The sequence below is a fragment of the Chiloscyllium punctatum genome, chromosome 15 (assembly GCF_047496795.1).
Source record: "Chiloscyllium punctatum isolate Juve2018m chromosome 15, sChiPun1.3, whole genome shotgun sequence".
In the NCBI taxonomy this organism is placed as follows: domain Eukaryota; kingdom Metazoa; phylum Chordata; class Chondrichthyes; order Orectolobiformes; family Hemiscylliidae; genus Chiloscyllium; species Chiloscyllium punctatum.
Window position 1 is genome coordinate 64,659,202 of NC_092753.1, and position 27,718 is coordinate 64,686,919.

At 41.5% G+C, this 27,718-nt stretch overlaps 1 protein-coding gene across 3 annotated transcripts in view; it reads right to left on the reverse strand.

The window, feature by feature from the left end:
* Positions 1-8,424: 8,424 nt before the first annotated feature.
* The window catches only part of dusp27 (dual specificity phosphatase 27), a 50,112-nt gene continuing 30,818 nt past the window's right edge, over positions 8,425-27,718 (reverse strand). For all 3 annotated transcript variants that reach the window (XM_072585330.1, XM_072585332.1, XM_072585331.1), the window contains exons 5-6: positions 21,012-21,229; positions 8,425-11,699 (exon numbers count right to left, since the gene is read on the reverse strand). In XM_072585330.1, coding sequence (XP_072441431.1) covers positions 8,857-11,699; positions 21,012-21,229 — 3,061 coding nt within the window. In that variant the 3' untranslated portion in view covers positions 8,425-8,856. The remainder of the gene's footprint in view (positions 11,700-21,011; positions 21,230-27,718) is intronic.

Below are 27,718 nucleotides of genomic sequence, written 5' to 3' on the forward strand. Positions count from 1 at the left end.
GCCGGAGAGGGGGTGGGGGCGGAGAGGTCGGGAAGAAGATTGCAGGTCAAGAAGGCGGTGCTGAGTCTGAGGGTTGGGACTGAGAAAAGGTGGGGCAGGGGGGGTGGGAAGGGGAAATGAGGAAGCTTGAGAAATCTGCATGCGCCTAGGAACCCTCCAACCACAAGGGATGAATGCAGATTTCTCCAGCTTCCTCATTTCCCCTCCCCCTACCTTTTCTCAATCCCAACCCTCAGACTCAGCACCGCCTTCTTGACCTGCAATCTTCTTCCCGACCTCTCCGCCCCCACCCCATCTCCAACCTATCACCCTCACCTTAACCTCCTTCCACCTATTGCATTCCCAACGCCCCTCCCCCAAGTCCCTCCTCCCTACCTTTTATCTTAGCCTGCTTGGCACACCCTCCTCATTCCTGAAGAAGGGCTTATGCCCGAAACATCGATTCTCCTTCTCCTTTGATGCTGCCTGACCTGCTGCGCTTTTCCAGCAGCACATTTTTAAAATCAGAGGCATTGTCAATCTGAATAATGTACTGTACCACACTTTAGTTTCCTCAAGTAATTACAGCTTTTGTAATAGATTCTGAAATTTCTGTACACTTTTTATAGTTGATAAATAAAGATGGTAAAAATTCAATCTGACAATGTCATTTGAAGCAATGCATTTCTCAAAGCACATACAAAGAAAAGTAAAGGTACAGTTACTGATGACTATACAAGACTTATTATAATCTAGCAATAATAGTTATTGTATCAGGCCATAAATCTTTTTCAGAGGAAGTGTTGTTAGGAGGTAGTAACCTTTCTGAAAAAAAACACAACAGTCACTTCATATTTTAGCACAGACTAAAGCCTTGATGAAACCTTGAATTGTGAGAACATGAAACATGTAAAAGCAATTGTGCATTCAACAGTTCAACATGATGTGTCTGGCATATGGGTTAAGAAAGTTAGCATGCTGTCTGCTTTTGCGTGCTAGTTTGCCCTTCACTTTTGGCCTATATTTTTTGTTCAACAGCAATGCATAAGAAAGTGTCAATTGTGATAGTTGCTTCATGTCAATGGACAGCCCCTCCATCGGTAAGCTTTTAGCCATGCCTCCTCCAGGCAACATACAGAAACGGAATTCCTCTGCATTCCTAGCTGAAACCTCAAGCTCTTAGAAGATTTGGCTCCCATACATACAGTGTGTGTGGGCTCACAATACCCTTCAACTTATGAACCAAGCTTGTTGCAATGGGCAAATAGCTCCACCATCTTGTGACTATCTCAGGAGCTTTAAAAACTAAGGGGTAAACCATGACACAAAAGCTGGAATGGTGACCAAAGGTGTTTTAATGTTTGTGCATATGTTCTTTTCAGCAACTCCTGCAACCAAGCTGGTGTCAAATATAGTGGTTTGCATTTCTTTAAACTTAATGGGGATGGGAAAGAGATCCCTGACTTTGAGAAAAAATAAATTTTGCCCAAGTTTGTGTCCTAGAGAAGGGTATCCAGAGTTGTGGTAGGGTGTTAACTCAATGTGAAAGACAACAGTTACAATTGATAAGCCCACTTAGTTTGGAGAAAGAGTGGGTTACTACAGGCTGTATACAATGGTGAGAGGCACCAACATGTTCTACTCATTGATCACCACCCGCATCATCAGGCAGCCCTTGATTAGTAAGCTACTGACTTACAATGGTCCATATTTGTCAATGGATACTTGGAACTTAGACTCTCTGTTCAACAAGTGGACACTCACCATTGCACCTGGCATATAAAACAAGGGTAGAAAATGCCAACACTTTGTTTGGCAAATTAGAATGTCAGGAGTGACAAAAGACTTGTGGCTGGTTCTTAGCATGTGCAAGACAGCTGTGATTGACATGGAAAGTGATAGGATAAACATAAACATAATAACCACAGACTAGCTCGTGAGAGTCGATCATCCAAAGAATTGATGTAGAGGTGCCGGTGTTGGACTGGGTTGGACAAAATTAAAAATCATGCAACATCAGGTTATAGTCTAACAGGTTCAAATAAACCTGTTGAACTATAATCTGGTGTTGTGTGATTTTTAACTTTATGACTCTATAACTTCATCTAAAGAAAAACATTACATGTTCATCTGGGAGGAAGGGAGTTCAGAGGAAATGCATGAGACAGGTATAGGATCTGCAGAAAGGAGTTCACTACTCTTGATGATAGCATCTTCTGGAAATGGTTTAGTTTGTCTCTATCCATCTCTCAATTTAAACAAGACCTGTTAACCTCCTGAGTATCAAGGTTGCACTGTTGTATTTCAATACAGAGTTGAAAGATTCTGTATGAGGAGTGTGACATTGCTATCAGCAATATCTCAAAGTCAGAACATCTCAGATTTCAAAGAAAGAATAGCCATGGACCGTGAGGCATCTTGCCTCGAAGATCATGTCCTGGAAAAGACAAATGAGAACAGATAGTGACTACTTCGATCTTGCTGCTATATCAAGCTTTGTATGTTGAGCAGGTCTTTTTCAGAACAAACCAAGCCTTAAAGTATCCTGGAGCTATCCAAGATTAGGCCAATGGCATCAGCTGGATTGGATCATCACCAGGTGTGACTCTGTAAAAAATCTCAATACTCATAATTATCACAGCACTGACTGTGATACAGATTGCTCCCTGAGACTTACTAGAGTGAGGGTGAGTTTTTTTTAATTCAAAGCAGAATATCAATCTCATATCAACACCATCCATACTGACTACCCAGATTAAAAATTAACTTTTCCCTGATTTAATTAAACATGTATTGTCTGTTGTTAGATATTTTTACAGTCCAACACATTTATGTGGAAGCACTAGCTTTCAGAGCACTGCTCCTTCATCATCACCTGATGAAGGAGCGGCGCTCTGAAAGCTAGTGCTTCCAAATAAACTTGTTGGACTATGACCTGGTGTTGTGTGACTTTTAACTTTGTCCATTCCAGTCCAACACTGGCACCTCCAAGTCATGGTGAGATATTATGTTTTAGGTAATCTTTACTAACTCACTCAACAGCTTGCTATACTCATTAATACCAAATTCCTATTCATTCATTCATTAATTCATAACCCTTTACTAAACCGTTATTTACTATTACACAGTTTCATTCATAAAACTGCAGTTTTGTAGTCTACTTTACTATCATAAGATAAAAAAATCACACAACACAAGGCTATAGACAAACAGGTTTATTTGGAAGTATTAGTTTTCAGAGTACTGCTCCTTCATCAGGTAGCTGTGGAGCAGGATCATAAGACACACAATTTATAGCAGAAAATCACAGTGTCATGCAACTAATACGATATATTGAACAATCAGTTGCATACATGATACTGTGATCTTTTGCTATAAATTATGTGTTTTATGATCCTGCTCCAGAGCTGCCTAATGAAGGAGCAGTACGCTGAAAGCTAGTATTTCCAAATAAACCTGTTGGACTATAATCTCATGTTGTGTGATTTTTAACTTTGCCCACCCTAGTCCCATACCAGCACCTCCACATCTTAAGATAGACAAAATTCAAACAACCATTTCTAATTAAAACAACCCTTTCTGATTAAAATTAAAAATCACACAACATCAGGTTATAGTCCAACAGATTTAATTGGAAGCACTAGCTTTCGGAGTGCTGCTCTTTCATCACGTGGTTGTGATCCGAAAGATAGTACTTCCAATTAAACCTGTTGGACTATAACCTGGTGTTGTGTGATTAGTAACTTTGTACACCTCAGTCTAACACTGGCATCTCCAAATCATGACTACCTTTCTGATCAAAACAACCCTTTCAAACCATTACTGCATTTTCATACCTTATTAACCTTTGCTGCAAGCAGTGTTTAGGCCTAGCTCCCTCTGACTTGGTGTCAATATTATCCCCATCAAGTCTCCATGAAAGATTATAATATTAATCAACCCTTACTAACCACCTCCTGGACCTAATCCCCCAATTAGTATGTACCCGTTAAACATCTTTTAATGGGATCATTATCCCTGTAAGAAACTAACTGACAAAACAGCGTTCATGAAATTGCATGAATGAATGAAACTCATCCCAGCAAATAGTAAATAAATCTCACAACTCAGCTGCAGTAATCAGTTTAATATCTTTTTTTATTATTAACTGTAGGTTCAATTTTAACTTATTTAATGCATATAGGCCTAGTACTTTTACTAAGATGTACAAACTTAAAAGACAAAAGGATTAACACCTCTTAATTATGCAAACAGACTGGACAGACACTCTTAATCCCATCAGAAGCAGCAGCTAGCATTTAGCACATTTTAAACTATCTGCCTCTCAGGACAGAAGCCCATCAAACCTATGTATACAACAGATTAAACAATGTAATACCATTGTAATAGAATTTTAATATATGTAAGAACTGTGTTTAAAGAGGCTCGTGTAAGAACTGTATTTCAGAATTCTACTGCTGCCTCGAACTTGTGCTGTGATTGCTGAATAAAAGAAGCTATTTTTACCATTAACTGATTTCAGTTATTATTTAAACATGATCCCACACTGTGCAAAAGCAAAATGGAACATACTTCAAGGCATTTCCTCCTGTATAGCACTCAACATATGGGAATCAAAAGCAGAAAACTGTTTACTGGTCCATTGTTGGTCACCAGTTCCTCGAGCAGCTGCTTATTTTCCAAAGAATTGAATAGGAATTCCTGGTCCTATTCCCAGAGGAGCTGATTGCAACCTCACATATACAACAAAGCCAGGTGGGTTGCAGATCCTTCAGTACACCGAGACTTTTCCCAGAGTTCAATCTTGACCAAAATAGGACTTCAGGTCAATCACATCCTTGTCCAGCCCAAACCAGGATTCCTGCCTTTTGACAGACTTCCTCGTCTTACAGAAAAAATGAATGTGAGCCTTGTTCATTTACCACAATAACCTCAGAATCAACGGACTAAGTCCTGGAACCATTCAACCTTCATCATCAAACTGTAGAAGTGCCAGCATTGTGCATGGAGTAGAATAAGCTCTATCATACTCGGCAGTGGCTTCAGTACAGCAACATGAAAGTTGATGGAATATGAAAGATGAATGGACAGGAATTTTAAAGGCTGTTGATTTTGGATTATCCTACTATCACACTGCTACTGAAGCCACTTGAGTGCAAATGCAGACATATCAAATCAGAGGAACTGACCAGGGCCATCATCTTCCCATAGCTGCAGGGGATCAGAGCGATCATTTAACACTACCATCGGTGCCAGGCAGTTTGCGGATTGTAAAGTTCCTTGGCTAAAGGGTTCAGATAAAATCCCCTCGAGGATTGTGTGTTTGAATATATCCTCTGGTCCTCATTAGTTACAAATAATCAATTTAAGTTGAAATGTTGAGATTTGTTTGAATGTATATCTTGACAGATAGACTGATACATCATTACTTAACCAATAATTGCTGTGCAGCAGTAAAATGTAGCACCATGGATATACATTTTCATTAAAATTACTTCCCATTTCTTTGTGAATAATATAACCATATAACATCCCACTTTATGTTATTGAATAAGCGGCTGCTTACCAATATGTGTTCCAATTAGCAACTTGCTTCTCTAAACAAAAGATAGTTTAAGAGATTATCATAAACGAGCTGAACAATGTTGGAGTCTTTTATGTCTTGCATATTTTTCCCAGAAAACATTATTCATGGAATTGCTTAAGTAGTAGAATGTAATGCCTTTATCTTGTAGGGGTTTTGCTTCAATCACTTAGTGCATATGTGCGTTTTGTCTCTATGGTTGGAGAAGTCATGCATAATGATACCAATGTTGTGTCACTTGCTCATGACTTTATTAATATTGCACCATTTGTTAATAAAGATGTTGATATTGTCTCACTGGTTAGTGATGTTGCTGCTGTTGGTCATGATTGTTTCTGTTTTTCCAGCTCACATGCTGATCAAATATGCACAGTGCTCCTTCTTAATTGCTTACTAATTTTAGTCTCAATGATATAGGACCTTGAAGTCTCAACTTCACCAATTATTTGAAAATATTCTCTCTCTCTAGGCAGCTGACTTTTATTCTTAGCAATCATTAAAAGAAAGTCTAGACCATCATGTAGTGTTAGTTATGGAGTCACATATGATTATCTGTCTGTTTAATATTGATAGTTGCTGTGCTTGATTGGTTAAACTTTGGTGTGGACTGTGGAAAGAGCTGGAAAATTCAGTTGCTAACTTGAATCATTCATTTTGAATCAGAGTCAATAAAACCTATTTCAAACATATGAGATCTCTGTACTGATTTGAGTTGTAAAATATGCAATACAACCGTCTTCAAATAACGTAGTGTGAGAAACGAAGCTCACTGCCAAATAATTTGAGTCAGAGTCAAATTCCAAAGCAGTCTTTATTCATACGTTCTTGCAGAACTGGTGTCCAAAAAGTAGGTACACCCCTGAACAATATTAGTGCATTTTTATACAGTTTCTGTGAGTCTCTCTGTACTTCCCCTTTTACTTCATACATGACTGTTGCAGTTGCTCTGTGCAGCTGCTAATCTAATCGGTTTACCACATCCGTCTGTGGCCTGTTGTTAGCGTGCAACCCCCCCCCCCCAACAGCTGAGTCTTATGACTTCTGCTGAAGCAACTTTGAGTCTTCTGACTTCTGTTTATGTGACTTCTGCAGAAGAAACACTTACACACGTTTTCCACAGTAGTGCTTTTGTTTGCTGAGCTGGTGTGTTTTTTTGCAAATGTTCTGTCACCTTGCTAGGTGACATCATCAATGTATCTTTGATAAGGTATTGGTCCTCTGTCCTGCCTGTATTTATATGTCTCTGTTTGTTGGTACTTGCAGTTCTGTATCTGAGTGGTTTATAGACGGGGTCCAGTTCAATGTGTCTATTGATTGAGTTCCGGTTGGAGTGCTAGGCTTCAAGGAATTTCCTTAAATTAGCTTAGTTAGAAAATAAACCTATGCTTATGGAATTAGTAGTTTTGTTTAGATCACTTGAAAGATAAATAATGCACCAAAGATAAATACGGGTGGTCTATCTAATTTATCCTCCAACAATGTAAATTACCCACATACACCCCTCCACCTATTGTAAGTGGAATTTTTATTTTAGTACTTTCGAAGACTTCTCATTGTGAAGGGTTAAATTTTTTGAAAAATAATAAACAGTCTTTGGTTTGAGTTTGCTGGTTTTTCAGCTCATCTTCTCCACAAAGAGGAATCTGCACATAGCACTAAGTTCAATAGCCTGGATATGGCACTTGGGATCTCTATAATGTTCCCCAGTCACACTGTCATTTAACTAAGTTGAGCAGGAAAAGCTGTCCTCCAGATCAAACAGGATATGATTCCATCATAGAGGAGTCAGTGGTGACGCTGAACCCTAGAGGATTAATCGGTGGAAAGATCCCCAACTGTAACACTCTTTAAAATCTGTAATTTATAGAACTTATCCAATTGCCTCATGGTGCATTACAGCACCTGAATAACACTAATATTACATAGTACCTGCACAAAATGCATATTGCACGGCAGAAAAATGTAGCCATTTTCCTCTTTAAAGAAAAAGAGCTATGTTGGCTCAGTCTATTTACAGGCTTCTTTTTTGCTTTCACTGTTGTATGAGCTTATTTGTGCACTATTAACTATTTTGCAGAGTTTCAGAAAACATTTCCAGGCTCCAAAGGGTCTGTGGAACTCAACTTGAGAAACACACTGCCATATTCCCCTGATTCTGAAAGACACGTGTTCCACCTTCATTTTTACGAAAAATGACATTTATAGTTTTGCTATCAAATTAGTTCTTTAGAAAGAGTCTACATTTTTTCCTATCTGTAAAATCGCAATACAGGAAAAATATTAAGTAATAAACAAAAATAAGTGAGTGATTTCATTTCTAAAACGATACTTTTTTTTGTAGGTGTAATGCATTTTATGACCCAAGGTAATCTTAGAATGACTGCAGGCGATATTTCAAGGCAGTCATTAATAACTCACGGTCCCATGGGCAAATAAGCAAAGTCAACAGTAGTGCCCTGCCTGAAGTCAAAGAAAGGCCATTGACCCTCCCCCACCCAACACGCAATACTGCAAGTTAATGTAGGCAAGACCCTTGTGCCTCTTAGTCCAAATAGACATGAGGGATCAAGACAAATTGCGTCGACCATTGATCAGATGTTACACTCAGTGTATACAGAGCCATGGGCAGAAACCAAATGTTCCAAGGTTTGGTTCTTTAAACATTGTGAACTCACTGCAGATTTTTAAAGCACAATGTGCCCCTTGCAAACTTTTAAAAATGTGATTTCAAAATGTTTCATACTGAAATATTTTATTCAATCTCTGGTAAAAATAAAGTCATTTTTTCACAGCAGGATCTCAATTTGCATTCTATGAATGAGACTCCTGCCCCCCCCCACCCCACCCCACCCTGTCCCCAAACTAGCAGTGTTAAAAGCTCAGTTTTATCGATGCAGCCATAAATGGATGTGTTCCATTTGAGCTACATCCCACTGGTATTTTCTCGGACTGCGAGAATTAAAATCACCTTATAACCTCCCTGTAAGTGGAAGCTGGACTTGAAATACTAAACCGTAAACTGAGGTACTCGTTGAAGCAAAAAGTATATATTGACATGGATTTTATTGCCACTGGGTTGCAAATATGTTTCTTATAAACATCATAACAAATTCATTAAAATTAGAATTTTTCTAATGCATAGCAAGGCCTGGCTCAGACCAGGTTTGGTGTGGGAAGGGGGTTGTTAAATTACTTGTTAAAATTGGCTACTGTATTTCTGTTGTGCACTTCAATTCAATTTCTCACACACAGCTTCTCATTCAATAACTCTACTGTCTGCATAATTTTTATGTTCATTCCGTTTGGTGCCTTTTTTTCTCCTTCATTCTGATTTCTTGACGACTCCTCCAAGCAGCTATAATTTCATCATCATCTTCACTGCTGTTTCCCGATACAGACTTCATTCCTTTTTTTGCAGTAGGATTCTCAAGGTCATGGTTATTCCTTTTTACACTGCCCTGTTCCTCTGTATTTGCAAAGCTCTGGTTAAATGTTCTCTTTGGATAGGTCTCCAAGGTATCATCATGGTCATAAGCATTTAGTCCTGTCTCTGAATGATGCAAACAGGACCTCCTGGGGAAAAGAGAAGCTGTTGCTTGGTCTGAGGTGTGAAAACCAACATTTGGATATGAATGTTTCATTTTGCTAGAGAATGATTTGGATTCCAATTCGCTGGAACTACCAGGTTCTTCAGCCATTGGCCTTTGAACACTGTACACAGGTGATGGGGTAGAATACTTCAATTTAGTTAAATTATTACCATCAATATTTGACCTGTAGGCTGAAGCAAATTCTCGAGATGTACTTTCTTCAGAGTCTGTCGCTGATGTTTTCAAATCAACATCCTTTATAACATCCAATGAAGATGAACCTTTTGTCACATCCAATTGGTGTTTTGACAATGACTCAGTTAAAGGTTCATGGGGATAAGAATTTGAAGTGAGCCTTTTTTCTTTATTCATAATCTGGTCATATGCTATGGTTTTGCTGTCCATGGAGACTTCCTTAATGTCACTGAGCCATTTCTGTATATTGGTAGCTGATTTTGGAGAACTGCTGCCAGTGTATGAATGTTTACCTGAAATATTGGATATTGCATCAAACTTATCTGTTCTTGAATTGGAAAAACTCCCTGAGTTTGTTTCAACCAAAAACTCATCTTCACTTTCATCCTTCTTCTTCTTTTTAAACATTGTACTACGTTTATTGTCAAAAGCAACCTTTTCTTTTTGATATGCATCAATTTTATCTTTCATTTCGATTTTCATTTCCTTGTTCCTGCGGTCCAACTTTTTAAGATTAACTTCATCAGCAAACAAACTGTAAAGTGGTTTGCTTGTTTTTGTGATCTTCTCTTTTGAGCTGAACCCTTCAGATTTGAAGCTAGACAAGCTGCTGCATGACAAGACAGACTGAGCATCTGTGCTGCGAGTGGTTTTAGGTCCCAGCAGGGAACCAGCACAGGCGTTTCCAGATTGCATGCTGAGAAGTGATATTTTGTCATCATCTGTGCATCTTGCAGTAGCTCCTTGTTGGAGGTTTTTTTCTATCGGGACAGCACCAATGATCTCATTTTGTTTTAGTGCAATTTGCTCACTAACCACAGAAGCAATCCAATCTTGAATGCTGGAAAGTGAAACAGTGGCATCAGCATTCACTTGCAATGGTGGCACAGGGACTGCAGTGGCTGAGGCAGTTCTGGCTCTGGACATTGATGTTCCGCTACTCTGCATGCTTAATATAGAAGCAGCATCATCACTTACACTCCTATCAGACATTCTGCACCCAAAAATAGACAGTGGAATGCTTCCACTGATAGAACTCTCTGTCTCACATTCAGATAAGGACTTACTCTCTTCTAATGTTCGTTTGGAACGTTCCAAGACCTCAGCACGCCTTTGCTTAATTCTCTTGGATGTAATATCTTCATCTTTTACCAAGTTAATTATCTCATTTTTATTTTCAGTGCCCAGCTTTTTCTGATGTTTCAACTTCCAGCTTTGATAAGCAGTCAGGTTGACATCAGCAAGTGATTTTAGTTCTTTTTCCTTTCCCTCCTCACTTTCATCAGGGGTATTCTCATCATCTGCTTTGGAATCCTTTTTATTCCATCCAAATTGTATCCGTTTGACACGCCACCTCTCTAGAGGGGTCAGTTTGTCTTTGTTGTTCTTGCAGAAGTTGAACAGAGAACTAGTTTCTGAGAATCTAGAACTTTCTTCATCTGGGTCTCTTCTTTTCTCACCATAGCTAAAAGAAGCAATGCTACTGCTATCATCACCTCTTGCAGCTTTCTTGCTGATCTCAAGTAATCGTTCATCCCACATATCCCATGTGCTAGCTTCAGTGGACAAGGAGTCATTTCGAGTCCTCCTTGGCTTGTTTAAATACTCCTCTAAACGTTGTTGAAGAAGCTCACTGTCAAGACTGCCAACACTTGTTGTGTCATCTTGTTTACTCTCAAGATACTGACTGCTTCCTGTAATAGATTCTCTACCTTCTTCGCTATTGCTCAATTGTTCAAGCTGCCAAACCGGATCCAGCTGAAACTTTTCATTCTTGCTTTGCCATTCCCTAATTAACCAATCCACATCATTTGCTTCCTCAAGATCTTCAGGAAGTTTGGGTCCATCCTCTCTTGGTTTTTTGGTTCGTTCCTTAGGTGACAAACCTTGTTTTGCTCTCCACTCTTCATAAATCCTTTCCTCTTCAGCTTCATCAATTAATGATGGCCTTTTGGAAGCAACACTTGATTTTGCTGCTGAACTCATTAAACTATTCGCAATTAAGCTGGTTGTGTCCTCCTCTTCCACCATGATTGAATGTGCCTTAGCTCCCATAATGCTTTGTGCCTCCTCTTCAGCCACAGAAACAGAATGGGCCTTTGCTTCTATGACAGAGCATTGGCTTAGAGTCTCATCATCATCATCAAGATCATATTGACAACGCTCATCCAAAAGGTTTTCATTTAATTCCCGAAGCTGCATCAAGAATCCTTCATTTGGGAAGATTGGACGTTTTTTACGTAGAGTCATTAAAGCCTCCATGATTGTCATATGGTGGAAGATCATAAGGTACGCTGTCACTAGGGCTGCTGATCGACTGACTCCCATGACACTGCAAACTAAAACTTTACCTGTGGAAGTGCAAAAAAGTGGCTTTCAATGTTAAACGACTTCTCTTGTTATATTATTATCTATGCATGGAACAGATATATTTCCACCTGGGAACCAATAATATAAAGAAGGAAAAGATTAATCTCCTGAAGGCAGAATTTACATAGTTATTGGAATATAGGAATAGTGGGATAAAACACAAAATAAAGGGAAAGCATGTGGTAAATAAAGTTGGTGAGTTGTAAGCACAGGTTGCCACAGGGAACCATCATTTAATGGCAATCTCAAAGGGTAGATCCTATACTTGTAATTCCTGGATACAAAGTTTTCTAAAAAGATTTTGAAATTGTGTCCTGTTTAGCAAGATCTGAATCATTAACATATATCAGGAAAAACAAGACTCCCAACAATGACACCAGGGAAGCTCACTCACATACTTTCCATTCCCAGAGTTGGAAAACCATCCACTAAGTGGTGATGCCATAACTGGAGTATTGTGTGCAGTTCTGGTCACCACATTACAGGAAGGACATAATTGCTCTGGAGACAGTACAAAGAAGATTTACTCGAATGTTGCCAGGGCTGGGGAATTTAGCTACGAGGAGAGACTGGAGGGGTTGGGGTTGATTTTCTTTCTAACAGAGAAGACTGAGGGGTAACATGATTGAGGTATAAAAACATGCGAGGGGCAGTGAGAGGGCAAACAGTAGGAACCTGTTTCCCTTGACAGAGAGTTCAATAACTAGAGGTCACAGATTCAAGCTAAATGGCAGAAGGGTTCGAGGGGATGGGAGGAAAAATGCTCTTACGCGGAGAGTGGTGTGTGTGTGGAATTTGCTGCCTGAGTTGGTGGTGGAGGCACAAACCCTAAATGTTTTTAAAAAGTACCTGGATCTGCACCTTAACTGATGTAAGCCGCAGGGCTATGGGCTGGTGTAGGAAGATGGGATTAGAAAAGACATCTGGGTGACTTGAGTCAGCATGGTCAAGATGAAACCCTTTGTGCTGTATCATTTCTATAGATACTATGGTTTCTAAGTATTACTCACTGTTTCCTGTAACTCAGCCAGTTTGGAACCATGTTGTTCCTGTCCCTTTTATTCTGTGAGCTGTAAATTTGCTCATAAGTCTATTGTGTGGTACTTTATCAAATACTTTGCTGGATTGCATCTACAGCATATTAACAACAATATCCCAATCAACACTCTCAGTTACCTCTTCAGAAAACTCTAGCAAGTTAGTTAAATAAGATTTTTCCTTAAGAAATCCATGCAGGCTCCATTTTATTAAGCTGCATGTGACTATTAGTTTTGTACTGAAATATTGTTTCTAGAAGTTCCCAAAAAGCAAAGACTGTGGTGAGATCTGAGATCTGATTGAAAGTCTTCTTCACTATCCTATCTACCTGCGACTCCACTTTCAAGGAGCTATGAACCTGCACTCCAAGGTCTCGTTGTTCAGCAACACTCCCTAGGACCTTACCATTAAGTGTATAAGTCCTGCTAAGATTTGCTTTCCCAAAATGCTCCACCTCACATTTATCTGAATTAAACTCCGTCTTCCACTTCTCTGTCCATTGGCCCATCTAGTCAAGATCCTGTTGTAATCGGAGGTAACCCTCTTTGTTGTCCACTACAACTCTAATTTTGGTGTCATCTGCAAACTTACTAACTGTACCTCTTATGCTCACATCCAAATCATTTATGTAAATGACAAAAAGTAGAGGACCCAGCACCGATCCTTGTGGCACTCCACTGGTCACAGGCCTCCAGTCTGAAAAACAACCCTCCACCACCACCTTCTGTCTTCAACCTTTGACCCAGTTCTGTATCCAAATGGCTAGTTCTCCCTGTATTCCATGAGATCTAACCTTGCTCATCAGTCTCCCATGGGGAACCTTGTTGAACGTCTTACTGAATAGATCACATCTACCGCACTGCCCTCATCAATCCTCTTTGTTACATCTTCAAAAAACTCAATCAAGTTTGTGAGACATGATTTCCCACACACAAAGCCATGTTGACTATCCCTAATCAGTCCTTGCCTTTCCAAATACATGTACATTCTGTCCCTCAGGATTCCCTCCAACAACTTGCCCACCACCGAGGTCAGGCTCACTGGTCTATAGTTCCCTGGCTTGTCCTTACCACCCTTCTTAAACAGTGGCACCATGTTTGACAACCTCCAGTCTTCCGGCACCTCACCTGTGACTATCGATGATACAAATATCTCAGCAAGAGTCCCAGCAATCACTTCTCTAGCTTCCCACAGAGTTCTCGGGTATACCTGATCAGGTCTTGAGGATTTAGCCACCTTTAACTGTTTCAAGATATCCAGCATGTCCTCCTCTATAATCTGGACATTTTGCAAGATGTCACCATCTATTTCCCTACAGTCTATATCTTCCATATCCTTTTCCACAGTGAATACTGATGCAAAATACTCACTTAGTATCTCCCCCATTTTCTGTGGCTGCACACAAAGGCCGCCTTGCTGATCTTTCCGGGGCCCTATTCTCTCCCTAGTTGCCCTTTTGTCCTTAATGTATTTGTAAAAACCCTTTGGATTCTCCTTAATTCTATTTGATAAAGCTATCTCATGTCCCCTTTTTACCCTCCTGATTTCCCTCTTAAGTATACTCCTACTTCCTTTATACTCTAAGGATTCACTCGATCTATCCTGTCTATACCTTACATATGCTTCCTTCTTTTTCTTAACCAATCCCTCAATTTCTTTAGTCATCCAGCATTCCCTATACCTACCAGCCTTTCCTTCCAGGACAGGAATATACTTTCCTGACAGGAATATACTTTCTCTGGATTCTCGTTATATCATTTCTGAAGGCTTCCCATTTTCCAGCTGCCCCTTTACCTGTGAACACCTCCCTCCAATCAGCTTTCGAGTTGTGGCTGTACAGGACATTGGTTAGGCCACTGTTGGAATATTGCGTGCAATTCTGGTCTCCTTCCTATTGGAAAGATGTTGTGAAACTTGAAAGGGTTCAGAAAAGATTTACAAGGATGTTGCCAGGGTTGGAGGATTTGAGCTATAGGGAGAGGCTGAACAGGCTGGAGCTGTTTTCCCTGGAGTGTCGGAGGCTGAGGAGTGACCTTATAGAGGTTTACAAAATTATGAGGGGCATGGATAGGGCAAATAGGAAAGGTATTTTCCCTGGGGCCAGGGAGTCCAGAACTAGAGGGCATAGGTTTAGGGTGAGAGGAGAAAGATATAGAAGAGACCTATGTGGCAACTTTTTCACAGAGAGGGTGGTATGTGTATGGAATGAGCTGCCAGAGGAATTGCAACATTTAAGAGGCATTTGGATGGGTATATGAATATGAAGGGTTTGGACGGATATGGGCCAGGTGCTGGCAGGTGGGACTAGATTGGGTTGGGATATCTGGTCGGCATGGACGGGTTGGACCGAAGGGTCTGTTTCCATGCTGTACATCTCTATGACTCTATGAATGGATGCAGTAAATTGGGAGAAATCTTTTTCCATTTGTGAAAGTATGGTATGCCTTGCGTTTTTCCCAAACCCTCCAATTTTCCCCACTCAATTATGCTAACCTTTTGTACATCACATCTACCTTTCTTATTACTTCCTCAAAACATTTTTAAAAATCAGTGTCAAATGCATTCAAATATAGGAGAAGGTGGCGCAGTAGTAATGTCACTAGGCTAGTAATACGGAAGGCAGAGCTGATACTTTAAGGATGTGAATTCAAACCACATTATAGCCTCTCGTGTAAAATCACAATCAAAGCATTGACTACCTCTGAAGCCATTTATTTTAACGCTCTAGGATGCTGGTCATCAGCTCCAGGGAACCTTTCAGGCTTTATGTCTAAGAGATGTTTTCTGTTTTCTGCAGCAGCAGCAGCTCGAAGGGCGGGAGCTTGGATCAGGGGCCTGTCGCGAGCGGTGAGTCACTGATTTGAGTCTTTACATTTAACATCAGAGAGCAGAGGTTTCTGGGAAAAGAGGGATTTTTTTTATTTCCCTCCACCTATGTATTCTAAACCCGACACCCTACATTTGTAGGGCCTCCCACCCAACCACCTCCTCTAACCTTAAACACAAGGGACACATCAGGTAAGCTTCTCTCCTTTTTTACTTTCTGATAAGGGGACTAGCAGGGATGGCAGACAGGGAAAGGAATGTTCCTGCATGTTGTTTGAGATGAGGGACCCATTAGTGTCCCATCCAAGTACATCTGCAGGAAGTGCACCCAACTCTTGTTCCTCCAAGACCACGTTAGAGACCTGGAGCAGGAGCTGGGTGAACTTCAGATCATTCGGGAGGCAAAGGCTGTGATAGATAAGAGTTTCAGGGAAGCAGTTACTCCTAGGCACAAAGAGAGGTGGGTATCTGTTCAAAGGGAGAAAAATAGTCAGTCAGTGGAGGGATCCCCTATGGTCATTCCCCATAAAAGCAAGTATACCATTTTGGATACTGTTAGGGGTGGGGGGGCACTTACAAGGGGCATGCAGTGGGGTGCAGATCTCTGGCACAGAGTCTGTCCCTGTTGCACAGAAGGGAAGGAGGGAAAGGAGGAGAGTGTTCGTCACTGGGGACTCAATAGTTAGAGGCTCAGCTAGAAGGTTTCTTGGGAACAAACGAAACTCACGATTGGTGTATTGCTTCCCAGGTGCCAGGATCCATGATGTCTTGGATCATGTCTTTGGAGTCCTGAAGGGAGTGGGTGACCAGCCCCAACTCATGGTCCACATAGGTACCAATGACATAGATAGAAAGAGGGATAGGGATGTAAGGCAGGATTTCAGGGAGCTCGAGTGGAAGCTGAGAGCTAGAACAAACAGTTGTTATTCTCGTTTGTTACCCAGGCCACGTGATAGTGAGGCAAGGAATAGGGAGAGATATCAGCTGAACATGTGACTACAGGAGGGAGGGTTTGAGGTACATTGGTAGTTGGGGCTCATTCTGGAGAAGGTGGACTTGTACAAACAGGACGGTCTTCACTTGAATCAGAGGGGTACTAATATCCTGCGTGGGAAATTTGCTGGTGCTATATGGGTGTGTTTAAACTAGCTCAGTCGGGGTATGGGAACCTGAGGTGTAGTTCCAGTGCACAGGAGGATGAGAGTAGGGAGGGAATGGACAGGATTTCACAGTCACAGGAGTGTGCTGGCAGACAGCAGCTGGATTGAAATGTGTCTACTTCAATGCCAGAAATATCTGAAATAAGGTAAATGAGCTTGCAGCATGGATAGAACCTGGGACTTCGATGTTGTGGCCATTTCGGAGACATGGATAGAGCAGGATCAGGAATGGATGTTGCAGGTTCCAGGGTTGAGATCTTTCATTAAGAACAGGCAAGGCGGTAAAAGAGGGTGAGGTGTGGCCTTGTTAGTCAAGGACAGCATAACGATGGCTAAAAGAACTTTTGACAAGGACTCATCTACTGAGGTAGTATGGGCTGAGGTTAGAAACAGGAGAGGAGAGGTCACACTGCTGGGAGTTTTTTTATAGGCCTCTGCAGAGTTCCAGGACTGTGGAGGAGAGGATTGGCAAAACGATTCTGGGTGGGAGTGAAAGGAACAAGGCGGTCATTATGGGAGACATTAATTTCCCCAACATTGACTGGAAATGCTATAACTCTAGTACGTCAGATGGATCGGTTTTTGTCCAACGTGTGCAGGAGGGTTTCCTGACACAGAATGTCAAAGGGCCGACAGGAGAGGAGCCCACATTGAATCTGGTGCTTGGTAATGAACCAGGTCAGATGTTTGATTTAGTGGTAGGTGATCACTTTGGAAAGAGTGACCATAATTCAGTTACATTTAGTTTAGCGATGGAAGGGGATAGGAACATGCCACAGGTCAAGAGTTATCGATGGGAGAGTGGTGCTGGAAAAGCACAGCAATTCAGGCAGCATCTGAGGAGCAGGAAAATCGACATTTCAGGCAAAAGCCCTTCATCAGGAATAGAGGCAGAGTGACTGCAGGGTGGAGAGATAAATGAGAGGAGGGTGGGGATGGGGAGAAAGTAGCATAGAGTACAATAGGTGAATGGGGGTGGGGATGGAGGTGATAGGTCAGGGAGGAGGGTGGAGTGGATAGTTGGGAAGGAAGATAGGCAGGTAGGACAAGTCATGGGAACAGTGCTGAGCTGGAAGTTTGGAACTGGGGTGAGGTGGGGGAAGAGGAAATGAGGAAACTGGTGAAGTCCACATTAATGCCCGGGGGTTGAAGTGTCCAAGATGGAAGATGAGACATTCTTCCTCCAGGCGTCGGGTGGTGAGGGAGTGGCGGTGAAGGAGGCCCAGGACCTCCAAGTTCTCGGCAGAGTGGGAGGGGGAGTTGAAATGTTGGGCCACAGGGCGATATGGTTGATTGGTGCAGGTGTCCCAGAGATGTTCCCTAAAGTGCTCTGCTAGGCGGCGTCCAGTCTCCCCAATGTACCAGAGACCGCATCGGGAGCAACGGATACAATAAATGACATTGGTGGATGTGCAGGTAAAACTTTGATGGATGTGGAAGGCTCCTTTGTGGCCTTGGATGGAGGTGATGGAGAAGGTGTGGGCAGACACAAGGAATCTGCAGAGTGATATAGTCAGGTTACAGGAGTGTGAAAAAAACTTGCCATATGGAATATAACATGGGGAAATATGAGATTATGCACTGTGAAAGTGAGAATATAAGAACTGAATATTATTTAAGTAGGAAAAGACTGCAGAAAACTGCAGCACAGAGTGATGAGGGTCGTAGTATATGAATTACAAAAAGCTTGCATCCAAGTGTAGCACAGTGACTCAGTGGTTAGCACTGCTGCTTCACAGTGCCAGTGACCCAGGTTCAATTCCAACCTCAGGAGACTGTCTGCATTGAGTTTGCACATTCTCCTCTGCGTGGGTTTCCTCCAGGTACTCCAGTCTAAAGATGTTCAGATCAGGTGGATTGGCCGTGCTAGTGTCCAGGGATGTGTTGGTTAGGTGGAGTAGCAATGGGAAATGCAGGGTTACAGGGTTAGGGTAGGCAGGCAGTGGGTCCAGCTGGGATGCTGGTCAGAGGGTTGATGTGGACATGTTGGGCCAAGTGACCTGCTGCCAAACTGTAGGCATTCAAAGTTCCGTCAATGATAGGAAAGACAAATGAAATGTTGCCTTTATTTCAAAAGGAATGGAGTATAAAAATGTGAATGTTTTGTTTAAAACAAGCCACTGGTCAGAGTATAGCTGAAAAACTCATGCTGGAGGTAGTCCAGAGATGTTTCATTGGTTTGATCCTGGGTATGGAGGGTTTTTATGAAGTGATGATGAGCAGATTGGGCCTATACTCATTGGGATTTAGGAGAATGACAAGAGACCTTATTGAAACATAAGGTTCTTAGGAGATTTAACAGAGTAGATGTGGAAAGGTTGTTTTCTCTTGCAGGAGAGTCTAGGATGAGAGGTTATAATCTCAGTGTCAGGAGTCACCCATTTAAGACAGAGATGAGGAGGAATATTTTCTCTCAAAGTGGTGGATCAAATTCTTTCCCACGGAGGACTGTCAAGGCTATGTTGTTAAGTATATTCAAGGCTGAGATAAATTTTTAATCATAAAGGATTCAAGGTTTAGGGGGATAAAAAGAGAGGAAAGTGAAGTTGAGGATTTTGAGATCGGCCATGCTGTCATTGATCAGCAGAGTGGACTTGATGGGCTGAATGTCCAACGTCTGTCCCTCTGCAACATTCCATCTAATTTTCTTACCCAGTGGGTGGGCTCTGCAGCCGGTGGGTAGCAGTGACTTTCAAAACAGGAAGCCGATGTAATGATTGCCATTCATAGGATACTAGAGTGCAGCTTAGAGGGAACATTGTTTAATGGTCTTATAGACTTACGTCTGGGCCAGAAGTTCTGAGTTTGAGTCCCATGTCATAATAGTGTGTTCATAATGCAAGGCATAGAGGTTAATTGCCAGCTTATAAATACTTCCAATGTACCTGAGGATGTAAGAGTGAGAAAGTATCCTGGCCACCAGCCTGCAGAAAGCAATAGCAAACCACTGCAGTATTTTTCCCCTGTAGTTAGATGGGACTCCATAACCCAAAGAAAATGGAAGGACAGACAGACAGATAGACAGCACTAGGATACTCAGTACTTAATATCAAAGTCTGCAGATGATACAGAGCTTAAAAATGTAAAGAGCAATAAGCTGGACCGTAATAGATATCAGGAGAAGACAGATGGACAGACACATGGCGGATGAAATGTAATGCAGAGAAAAATGGGAGGAAGAATGTGAAGAAGCAATGTGAACTAACATGTTTGTCATCAGCACTCCCCTGGTGTAAACATAAGGAGATTAAAAACTCTAGAAACAGACAGTTGCCAGTGTTGACTTTCACCCAAACTTAAATCAGTAGAGGAAATGGTCGCACAAGTTATTTTGTTTTGTCAAACAAGATGATTCACTCTTATGGGCAACCATAACGTTCATCGATATAAAGTCAAATGGCACAGATCGTATTAACTGAATCAAACCATAACTCCAAAAACACCTCAGGTTGAATAGGCTGGGGCTGTTTTCCCTGGAGTGTCGGAGGCTGAGGGGTGACCTTATAGAGGTTTATAAAATCATGAGGGGCATGGATAGGATAAAGAGACAAAGTCTTTTCCCTGGGGCCAGGGAGTCCAGAACTAGAGGGCATAGGTTTAGGGTGAGAGGGGAAAGATATAAAAGAGACCTAAGGGACAACTTTTTCACGCAGAGGGTGTTAAATGTATGGAATGAACTGCCAGAGGAAGTGGTGGAGGCTGGTACAATTGCAACATTGAAAATGCATTTGGATGGGTATATGAATGGGTAGGGTTTGGAGGGATATGGGCCAAGTGGTGGCAAGTGAGACTAGATTGGGTTGGGATACCTGGTCGGCATAGACGAGTTGGATTGAAAGATCTGTTTCTGTGCTGTCCATCTCTATGACTCTATGATAACTCTTGTTTTGTAGAGGCACTTGCTGTCATAGATATAAAGAGGCTCAATGTTTCTTTCTGGCCTCAGTTAACTAACATAGAAACAGTTTGCTAATCTAAAAACATGAAGGGCAGATGAGATGTACTTATGAAATATAATCAATTATATCCAATATGTATAAAAAGTAGGATACGTTTTTATACTGTTAACTCTGGACTATTTTATAGATGTAAATTGGGCCATGTCAGGCAACTCCAAAACATCAAGAGTATGAGATCCACTTAATGGAAGCAACTAAACCCACAATGCCATCTATAGAAGACCAAGGCTCACCCAATCCTGTTAAGGCCTATACCATATCTTACAATGCCCTGATTCAATTAGCATTGCAATTTCCAATCACGTTTTACCTCTGTATGTTAGAAGTGCTTCATCCATAAACTCTGCAGCTTTACGGAAATGTTTGGATAGGTCAAAATCAGGAAAGTCATCAGCTTCGATTCCAAGGTATTGAATTTCCATTTTTGCATAAAAGTCTGTCTTGGTGTATACCCCGGTACCATGGGCAGCGTTAAGGATGTGAGTTATACCCAATCGTTTCAAACGAACCTTATTCACAGTTGCACCCCTGAAAAAACAAAATTAAAGCTTGTTCCCATTTCAACCTGATTAAAATGATAATTTAGGGCATACAAGTATATTACAGGCATCTTTGTAGAACTATGACACTTTTCACAGTAACATCATGTCAGGTGCTTTGAAAAATACACGGCTGCAAGGCCAGAACACTAGGTTATTGCTGCTCACACTCCATTCACTTTTTCTTTTATTTATAAATGGGATGTGGATATCGCTGGCTGGGTTAGCATTCACTGCCCATCTCTAATTGCCCTTGAGAAGGCGGGGGTGAGCTGCATGGTAGGATCATTTTGTTAGCAGTCTCGGAGGATAACTGGTGTCTGTTAGGATAGATTTTCCCATGCAGAAGTCAGAAAAGACAAGTGTAGCATTCTGAAATATGCCTACACAGAGCACTCAATGTTGTGGCGAACAGCCTTGTGGCAACTGCTGGAAAATATGAATCATATGATTTGCAAGGTACAGGCAGGAATGCTCCCTTTAATGAAAAATCTTAGACATCATGTTGAGGAAACTGCAGATAGGGAGATGCACCAGCACTGTGGCATCCTTCTCAAAATAATGCCTGCCAAGTGGCTACAGAAAAGTGAAAGCAGTCTGTGAAGCTCAGAGGCAGACCCTCTAGATGGATTATAAGTATGTTCATGACAATTGTGATATAAAGCAGATTGCCTTTACTGCTTTTATTTCTGCCCCCACTTAGAACCTTTCACTACTGATACAAGGTGAAGCTTCTTATCTTTAGCCATCAGGTCTAGGACACAAGGACTAGATTTACCAGGATACTGCCACCAAGCTAAAACGTTTCTCCTACTACACAAATGAGTAAAGTTTTAATACTGCATATCCCAATGATTGGCAGATCATATCAAACAACTCATCCTATTGTCAGTTTGCAGCAGGTAGCAAAACAATCAAGCTCAACCAGCTTGTACTTGAAAGCATGTGATTGTGCTATTGGACAATCATTTTTTAACTAACCTAGACCGTGCTAAGAATTATACCAGAAAACAATTTCAGAATATCAGTTGGGCTCAAAGTGTGGTGTGTGCTTTAACACATGGGACCCTGTTATATGTAGACAGAAAGAGCTTGTACATACATTGCACCATTAGATTTCGCAAAGAAAAGTGTTATTGAAACTATTAATCACTGCTATATGTCCAGGGCAATACCCTGACCAGTCATAGTCTAACTGCCTGGTCTGAGAGATGAGATTGAAAGTGAATTGTTCCTGTTGCCAATGATACTTAAACCAATCAGCATCTTTCCTCTTTTGCTTTATAAGTTGGTATCAATGCTGCTTTTTGCATTCTCATTCTGATGAGTACAATCAAAACGTTTCAGCTTTGTGTCTCTATTTACAGTATTTAAGTTCTGTACTACCAACAATTAACCTTTCAATACCAACATTCCCACTTTTGCATGCTGCCTATTGTTACAGTTCCAGTCTAAGGGCACACGCTGCTCAACTACATTGCTCGTATAGGCCTCAGTCAGTCATTATTATTTTTTTCATTGTAGAATAAGACACACACGATACAATAAAGGGGCTGGAAACTGATTACATTCTCCTGACTCTCCAGTCACAAACTTGCCTTCAGGAACTAACTGTACACCAGGCTGGTGATCCCAATTTAATAACGCCACCACAGGAGCTCCTTGAAGACTACCATCAGCTGGCCATTTAATTCTGTTTTCTCATCACTGTACTACTTAAAAGCAGTGCTCTATTAGCACTCAGAACACCAAAAGAATTGTCAGGAAAAGAAAAAAATACACCACATCACACAAAGAAATTGAAATTTTGGGTAGTTTGGGCTGAGGTTAGGAATAGGAAAGGTGAGGTCACCCTGTTAGGAGTCTTTTACAGGCCTCCTAATAGTCCTAGAAACGTAGAAGAAAGGATTGCGAGGATGGTTCAGGAGAAGAGTGAAAGTAATAGGGTGGTTTTTATGGGGTCTTTAACTTTCCTGATATTGATTGGGAAAGCTCTAGCTCAAGTTCGTTAGATGGGTCGGTGTTTGTCCAATGTGTGCAGGAGGGTTTCCTGACACAATATGTAGATAGGCCAATAAGAGGTGAGGCCATACTGGATTTGGTTCTGGGTACCGAACCAGGCCAGGTGTTAGAATTAGAGGTAAGTGAGCACTTTGGGGAGAGTGACCACAATTCAGTGACTTTTACTTTAGTGATGGAGAGGGATAAGTGTGCACTGCAGGGTAAGAGTTATAGGTGGGGGCAGGGAAATTATGATGTGGTGAGGCATGACTTAGGATGCGTGGCTTGGAAAAGTAGGCTTCAAGGCAAGGACGCAATTGATATGTGGAGCTTGTTCAAGGAGCAACTATTGAGTGTCCTTGATAAGTATGTACCTGTCAGGCAGGGAGGAAAGGGTCGTGTGAGGGAGCCGTGGTTTAATAAGGAATTGGAATCCCTTGTTAAATGGAAGAGGGCAGCCTATGTAAAGATGAGGCGTGAAGGTTCAATTGGGGCGTTTGAGAGTTAAGGTAGCTAGGAAGAACCTGAAGAGAGAGCTAAGAACAGCAAGGAGGGGACATGAAAGGTCCTTAGTTGGTAGAATTAGGGAAAATCCTAAGGCTTTCTATAGGTATGTCAGGAATAAAAGAATGACTAGGATAGGAATAGGTCCAGTCAAGGATAGTAGTGGGAAGTTGCGTGTGGAGGCTGAAGAGATTGGGGAGACACTGAATGAATACTTTTCGTCAGTATTCACTCAGGAACAGGACATTGTTGCCGATGTGAATACTGAGTCACAATTAAGTAGAATGGATGGCTTTGAGGTATGTAGGGAAGAGGTGTTGGATATTCTGGAAAGGGTGAAAATAGATAAGTCCCCTGGGCCTGATGGTACTTATCCTAGGATTCTCTGGGAAGCAAGGGAGGAGATTGCAGAGCCATTGGCCTTGATTTTTATGTCCTTGTTGTCTACAGGAATAGTGCCAGAAGATTGGAGGCTAGCAAATGTGGTTCCCTTGTTCAAGAAGGGGAGTAGGGATAACCCTAGTAACTATAGGCCGGTGAGTCTCACTTCTGCTGTGGGCAAAGTCTTAGAGAGAATTGTAAGGTACAGGATTTATGAACATCTGGATAGGAATAATGTGATCAAGGATAGTCAGCATGGTTTTGTGAAGGGCAGGTCATGCCTCACAAACCTTATTGAATTCTTTGAGAAGGTGACTAAGGACGTGGACGAGGGGAAAGTGGTAGATGTGGTGTATATGGATTTTAGTAAGGCGTTTGATAAGATTCCCCATGGTAGGCTACTGCAAAAAATAGGGAGGTATGGCATTGAGGGTGAGTTGGAGGTTTGGATTAGGAATTGTCTGGCTGGAAGAAGACAGAGGGTAGTAGTTGATGGTAAAAGTTCATCTTGGAGTGCCGTTACTAGCGGTGTTCCGCAAGGATCTGTTTTGGGACCATTGCTGTTTGTCATTTTTATAAATGACCTGGAGGAGGGGCTAGAAGGTTGGGTGAGCAAGTTTGCGGATGATACAAAAGTCAGAGGAGTTGTTGACAGTTAGGAAGGATGTGGCAGGTTACAGCGGGATATAGATAAGCTGCAGAGCTGGGCAGAAAGGTGGCAAATGGAGTTCAATGTAGCTAAGTGTGAGGTGATTCACTTTGGTAAGAGTAACAAAAGGATGGGGTACTGGGCTAATGGTTGGATACTTGGTAGTGTGGATGAGCAGAGGGATCTTGGTGTCCATGTACACAGATCTCTGAAAGTTGCCACCCAGGTAAATAGTGCGGTGAAGAAGGCATATGGCGTACTGGCTTTTATTGGTAGAGGAATTGAGTTCCGGAGTCCTGAGGTCATATTGCAGTTGTATAAGACTCTGGTGTGGCCTCATCTGGAGTAATGTGTGCAGTTTTGGTCGCCATACTATAGGAAGGATGTGGAGGCACTGGAACGGGTGCAGAAGAGGTTTACCAGGATGTTGCCTGGTATGGTAGGACGATCGTATGAGGAAAGGCTGAGGCACTTGGGGTTGTTTTCATTGGAGAAAAGAAGGTTTAGGGGTGACTTGATAGAGGTGTACAAGATGATTAGGGGTTTAGATAGGGTTGACCGTGAGAACCTTTTTCCACGTATGGAGTCAGCTATTATGAGGGGGCATAGCTTTAAATTAAGGGGTGGTAGGTATAGGACAGATGTTAGGGGTAGGTTCTTTACTCAGCGAGTCATGAGTTCATGGAATGTCCTGCCAGTAGCAGAGGTGGACTCTCCCTCTTTATGGGCATTTAAGCGGGCATTGGATAGGCATATGGAGGATAGTGGGCTAGTGTAGGTTAGGTGGGCTTGGATCGGCGCAACATCGAGGGCCAAAGGGCCTGTACTACGCTGTAGTCTTCTATGTTCTATGTTCTATGTAAATGGTTGTAAGGGATATTTGATGGGCATTGTTCCTCCAGTACTTGTTCCTCCAGTACTTGTTTAGCTGTATAGTTGATGATGAGTGTTTAATACTGGAAGCTCACAATCAAAGAGGAAATTAGTGAGAATGATAGGGATACAATGGTGCAGGAAGGCTTCCACTAAACAATGACCTTGAAAATGACATACATTTGACTCTGTCTTTATCTGAAGTCAGGAGCATGTTGCTATTCAAGACTGGTCTTATGTCTTTGAACAGGCTCAACTATGGCTCCACATCTAATACTGTTGGTCCATCCCTCCTTCATTAGAACACATAATACTGAACAGTACAGCACAGGAATGGGCCCTTTGGCCCATGATGTTGTGCTGAACATGATGTCAAATTCAATTAATCCCTTCCACCTGCCCATAGTCCATACCCCTCTATTTCCTGTAATATTCATGTGCTTATCAAAAAGTCCTTTATATCATATCATATCTGCTTCCACCACCCATCCTGGCAGTGTGTTCCAGACTCCAACCATTATTGACTATCGTTGGTATATTGCTGTTGCTATTGGGCTGGCAGAGCAATGTAGGTTGAGGAGGAACATGTTTGACATATACTAAATCATGTGAGGAATAGATAGAGCAGATAGGGTGAAACTTTTCCAATTTGTACAAGGGTCAATAACTAGGGGGCACAGTTTTAAGGTATGGAGCATAAGGTTTAGAGGAGATTTGAGGAAACCCTTTTTATATCCAAAAGGTTGTGGGTATCTGGAATGCGCTGCCTAAAAGTGTGATAGCGGTTATAACTCTCAATACCCTTAAGAAGTATTCAGATGAGCACTTGAAACGCCACTAAATAGAAGGCTACAGGCTAAGTGCTGGAAAATGGGATTAGAACAGATACATGCTTGATAATCAGCTTGGAAATGATGGGCCTGTTTCCAAGCTGTAAAAACTCCATCACTCGATGACTCTCTAATCAAAGGCCTGTACAAAAGGACTGAAGACATGAATTCAAAAAGATAAGTGGGAAATTTAAATTCAGTTAATTAAATAGATCCAGAATAAGAAGCTAATATCAATAAGGGTGACCATGAAGTGTTACCATTTTATCATGTGCAAGTAAATGCCATTTGTTATTGTAAAAACTCATCTGGCTTACAATGTCTTCTAAGCAAAAAAACCTATTCTCATCAGGAATAGGATGTAAGAAACCGACTTGAAAAGGGCACACCAATTTACACAGCAAAAGAAGAATGTCCTAACGTATCAGGCCGATAGGTGATTCCAGACCTACATTAATGTGGTTAACTCCTGACTGCCTTCTAAGACTGCCTTCAGAGCACAAAAAGCAAGCACTGGGATCAACTCCAGATTTTCAGCTGTCCATGTGCTGCATTTGCATCTGTTCTGTCAGAATAAGGGATCACAGTTTCAAGTTCTTAGACTCAATTTCCAAATTTCCTCCTCACTACCCAGGTCTCTCCAGAAACATTGTGAAACAATGTGATTAAACACCTTGTCGAGATGAAACAATGATTGAGATATACTCTTTTCAATTTACTTTCTATATTTATGCTAATGATACGATCTTCTCTACATTGGTGAGATCAAGATTCGATGTTGATTTTGTAGCACACCTCAATTGATTAGCAAGCAAGACTCTGTTGCCTGTTATTTTAATTTTCTCCCCCTACCCCCACTCTGAACTCTTTACCCTCAGCCTCCTACACTGTTCAAATAAAGCTCAACACAAACTCCAGGTATAGCACTTCATCTTTTGATTCAACCTTTTACATTCTTATGGACTCAATACTGTTTAGAATCAGATTGTAACCTCTGCCTTCATTTTTCTACTAAACTCCTTTATACACAGTTCTTGTTCCATTGCCATCTCAGCAGGTCTGGCAGCATCTACAGATGGATTATCAGCATCTGCTGTTTTTATTTCATTTCTAGCATTTGCATCTTTTGTTTTCCATTACCATCTCCTTTAATAAAAGCATAATCACTTTTGTCATGATGAAGGGCTTACGCCCGAAACGTCAATTCCCCTGCTCCTCGGAATCTGCCTAACCAGCTGTG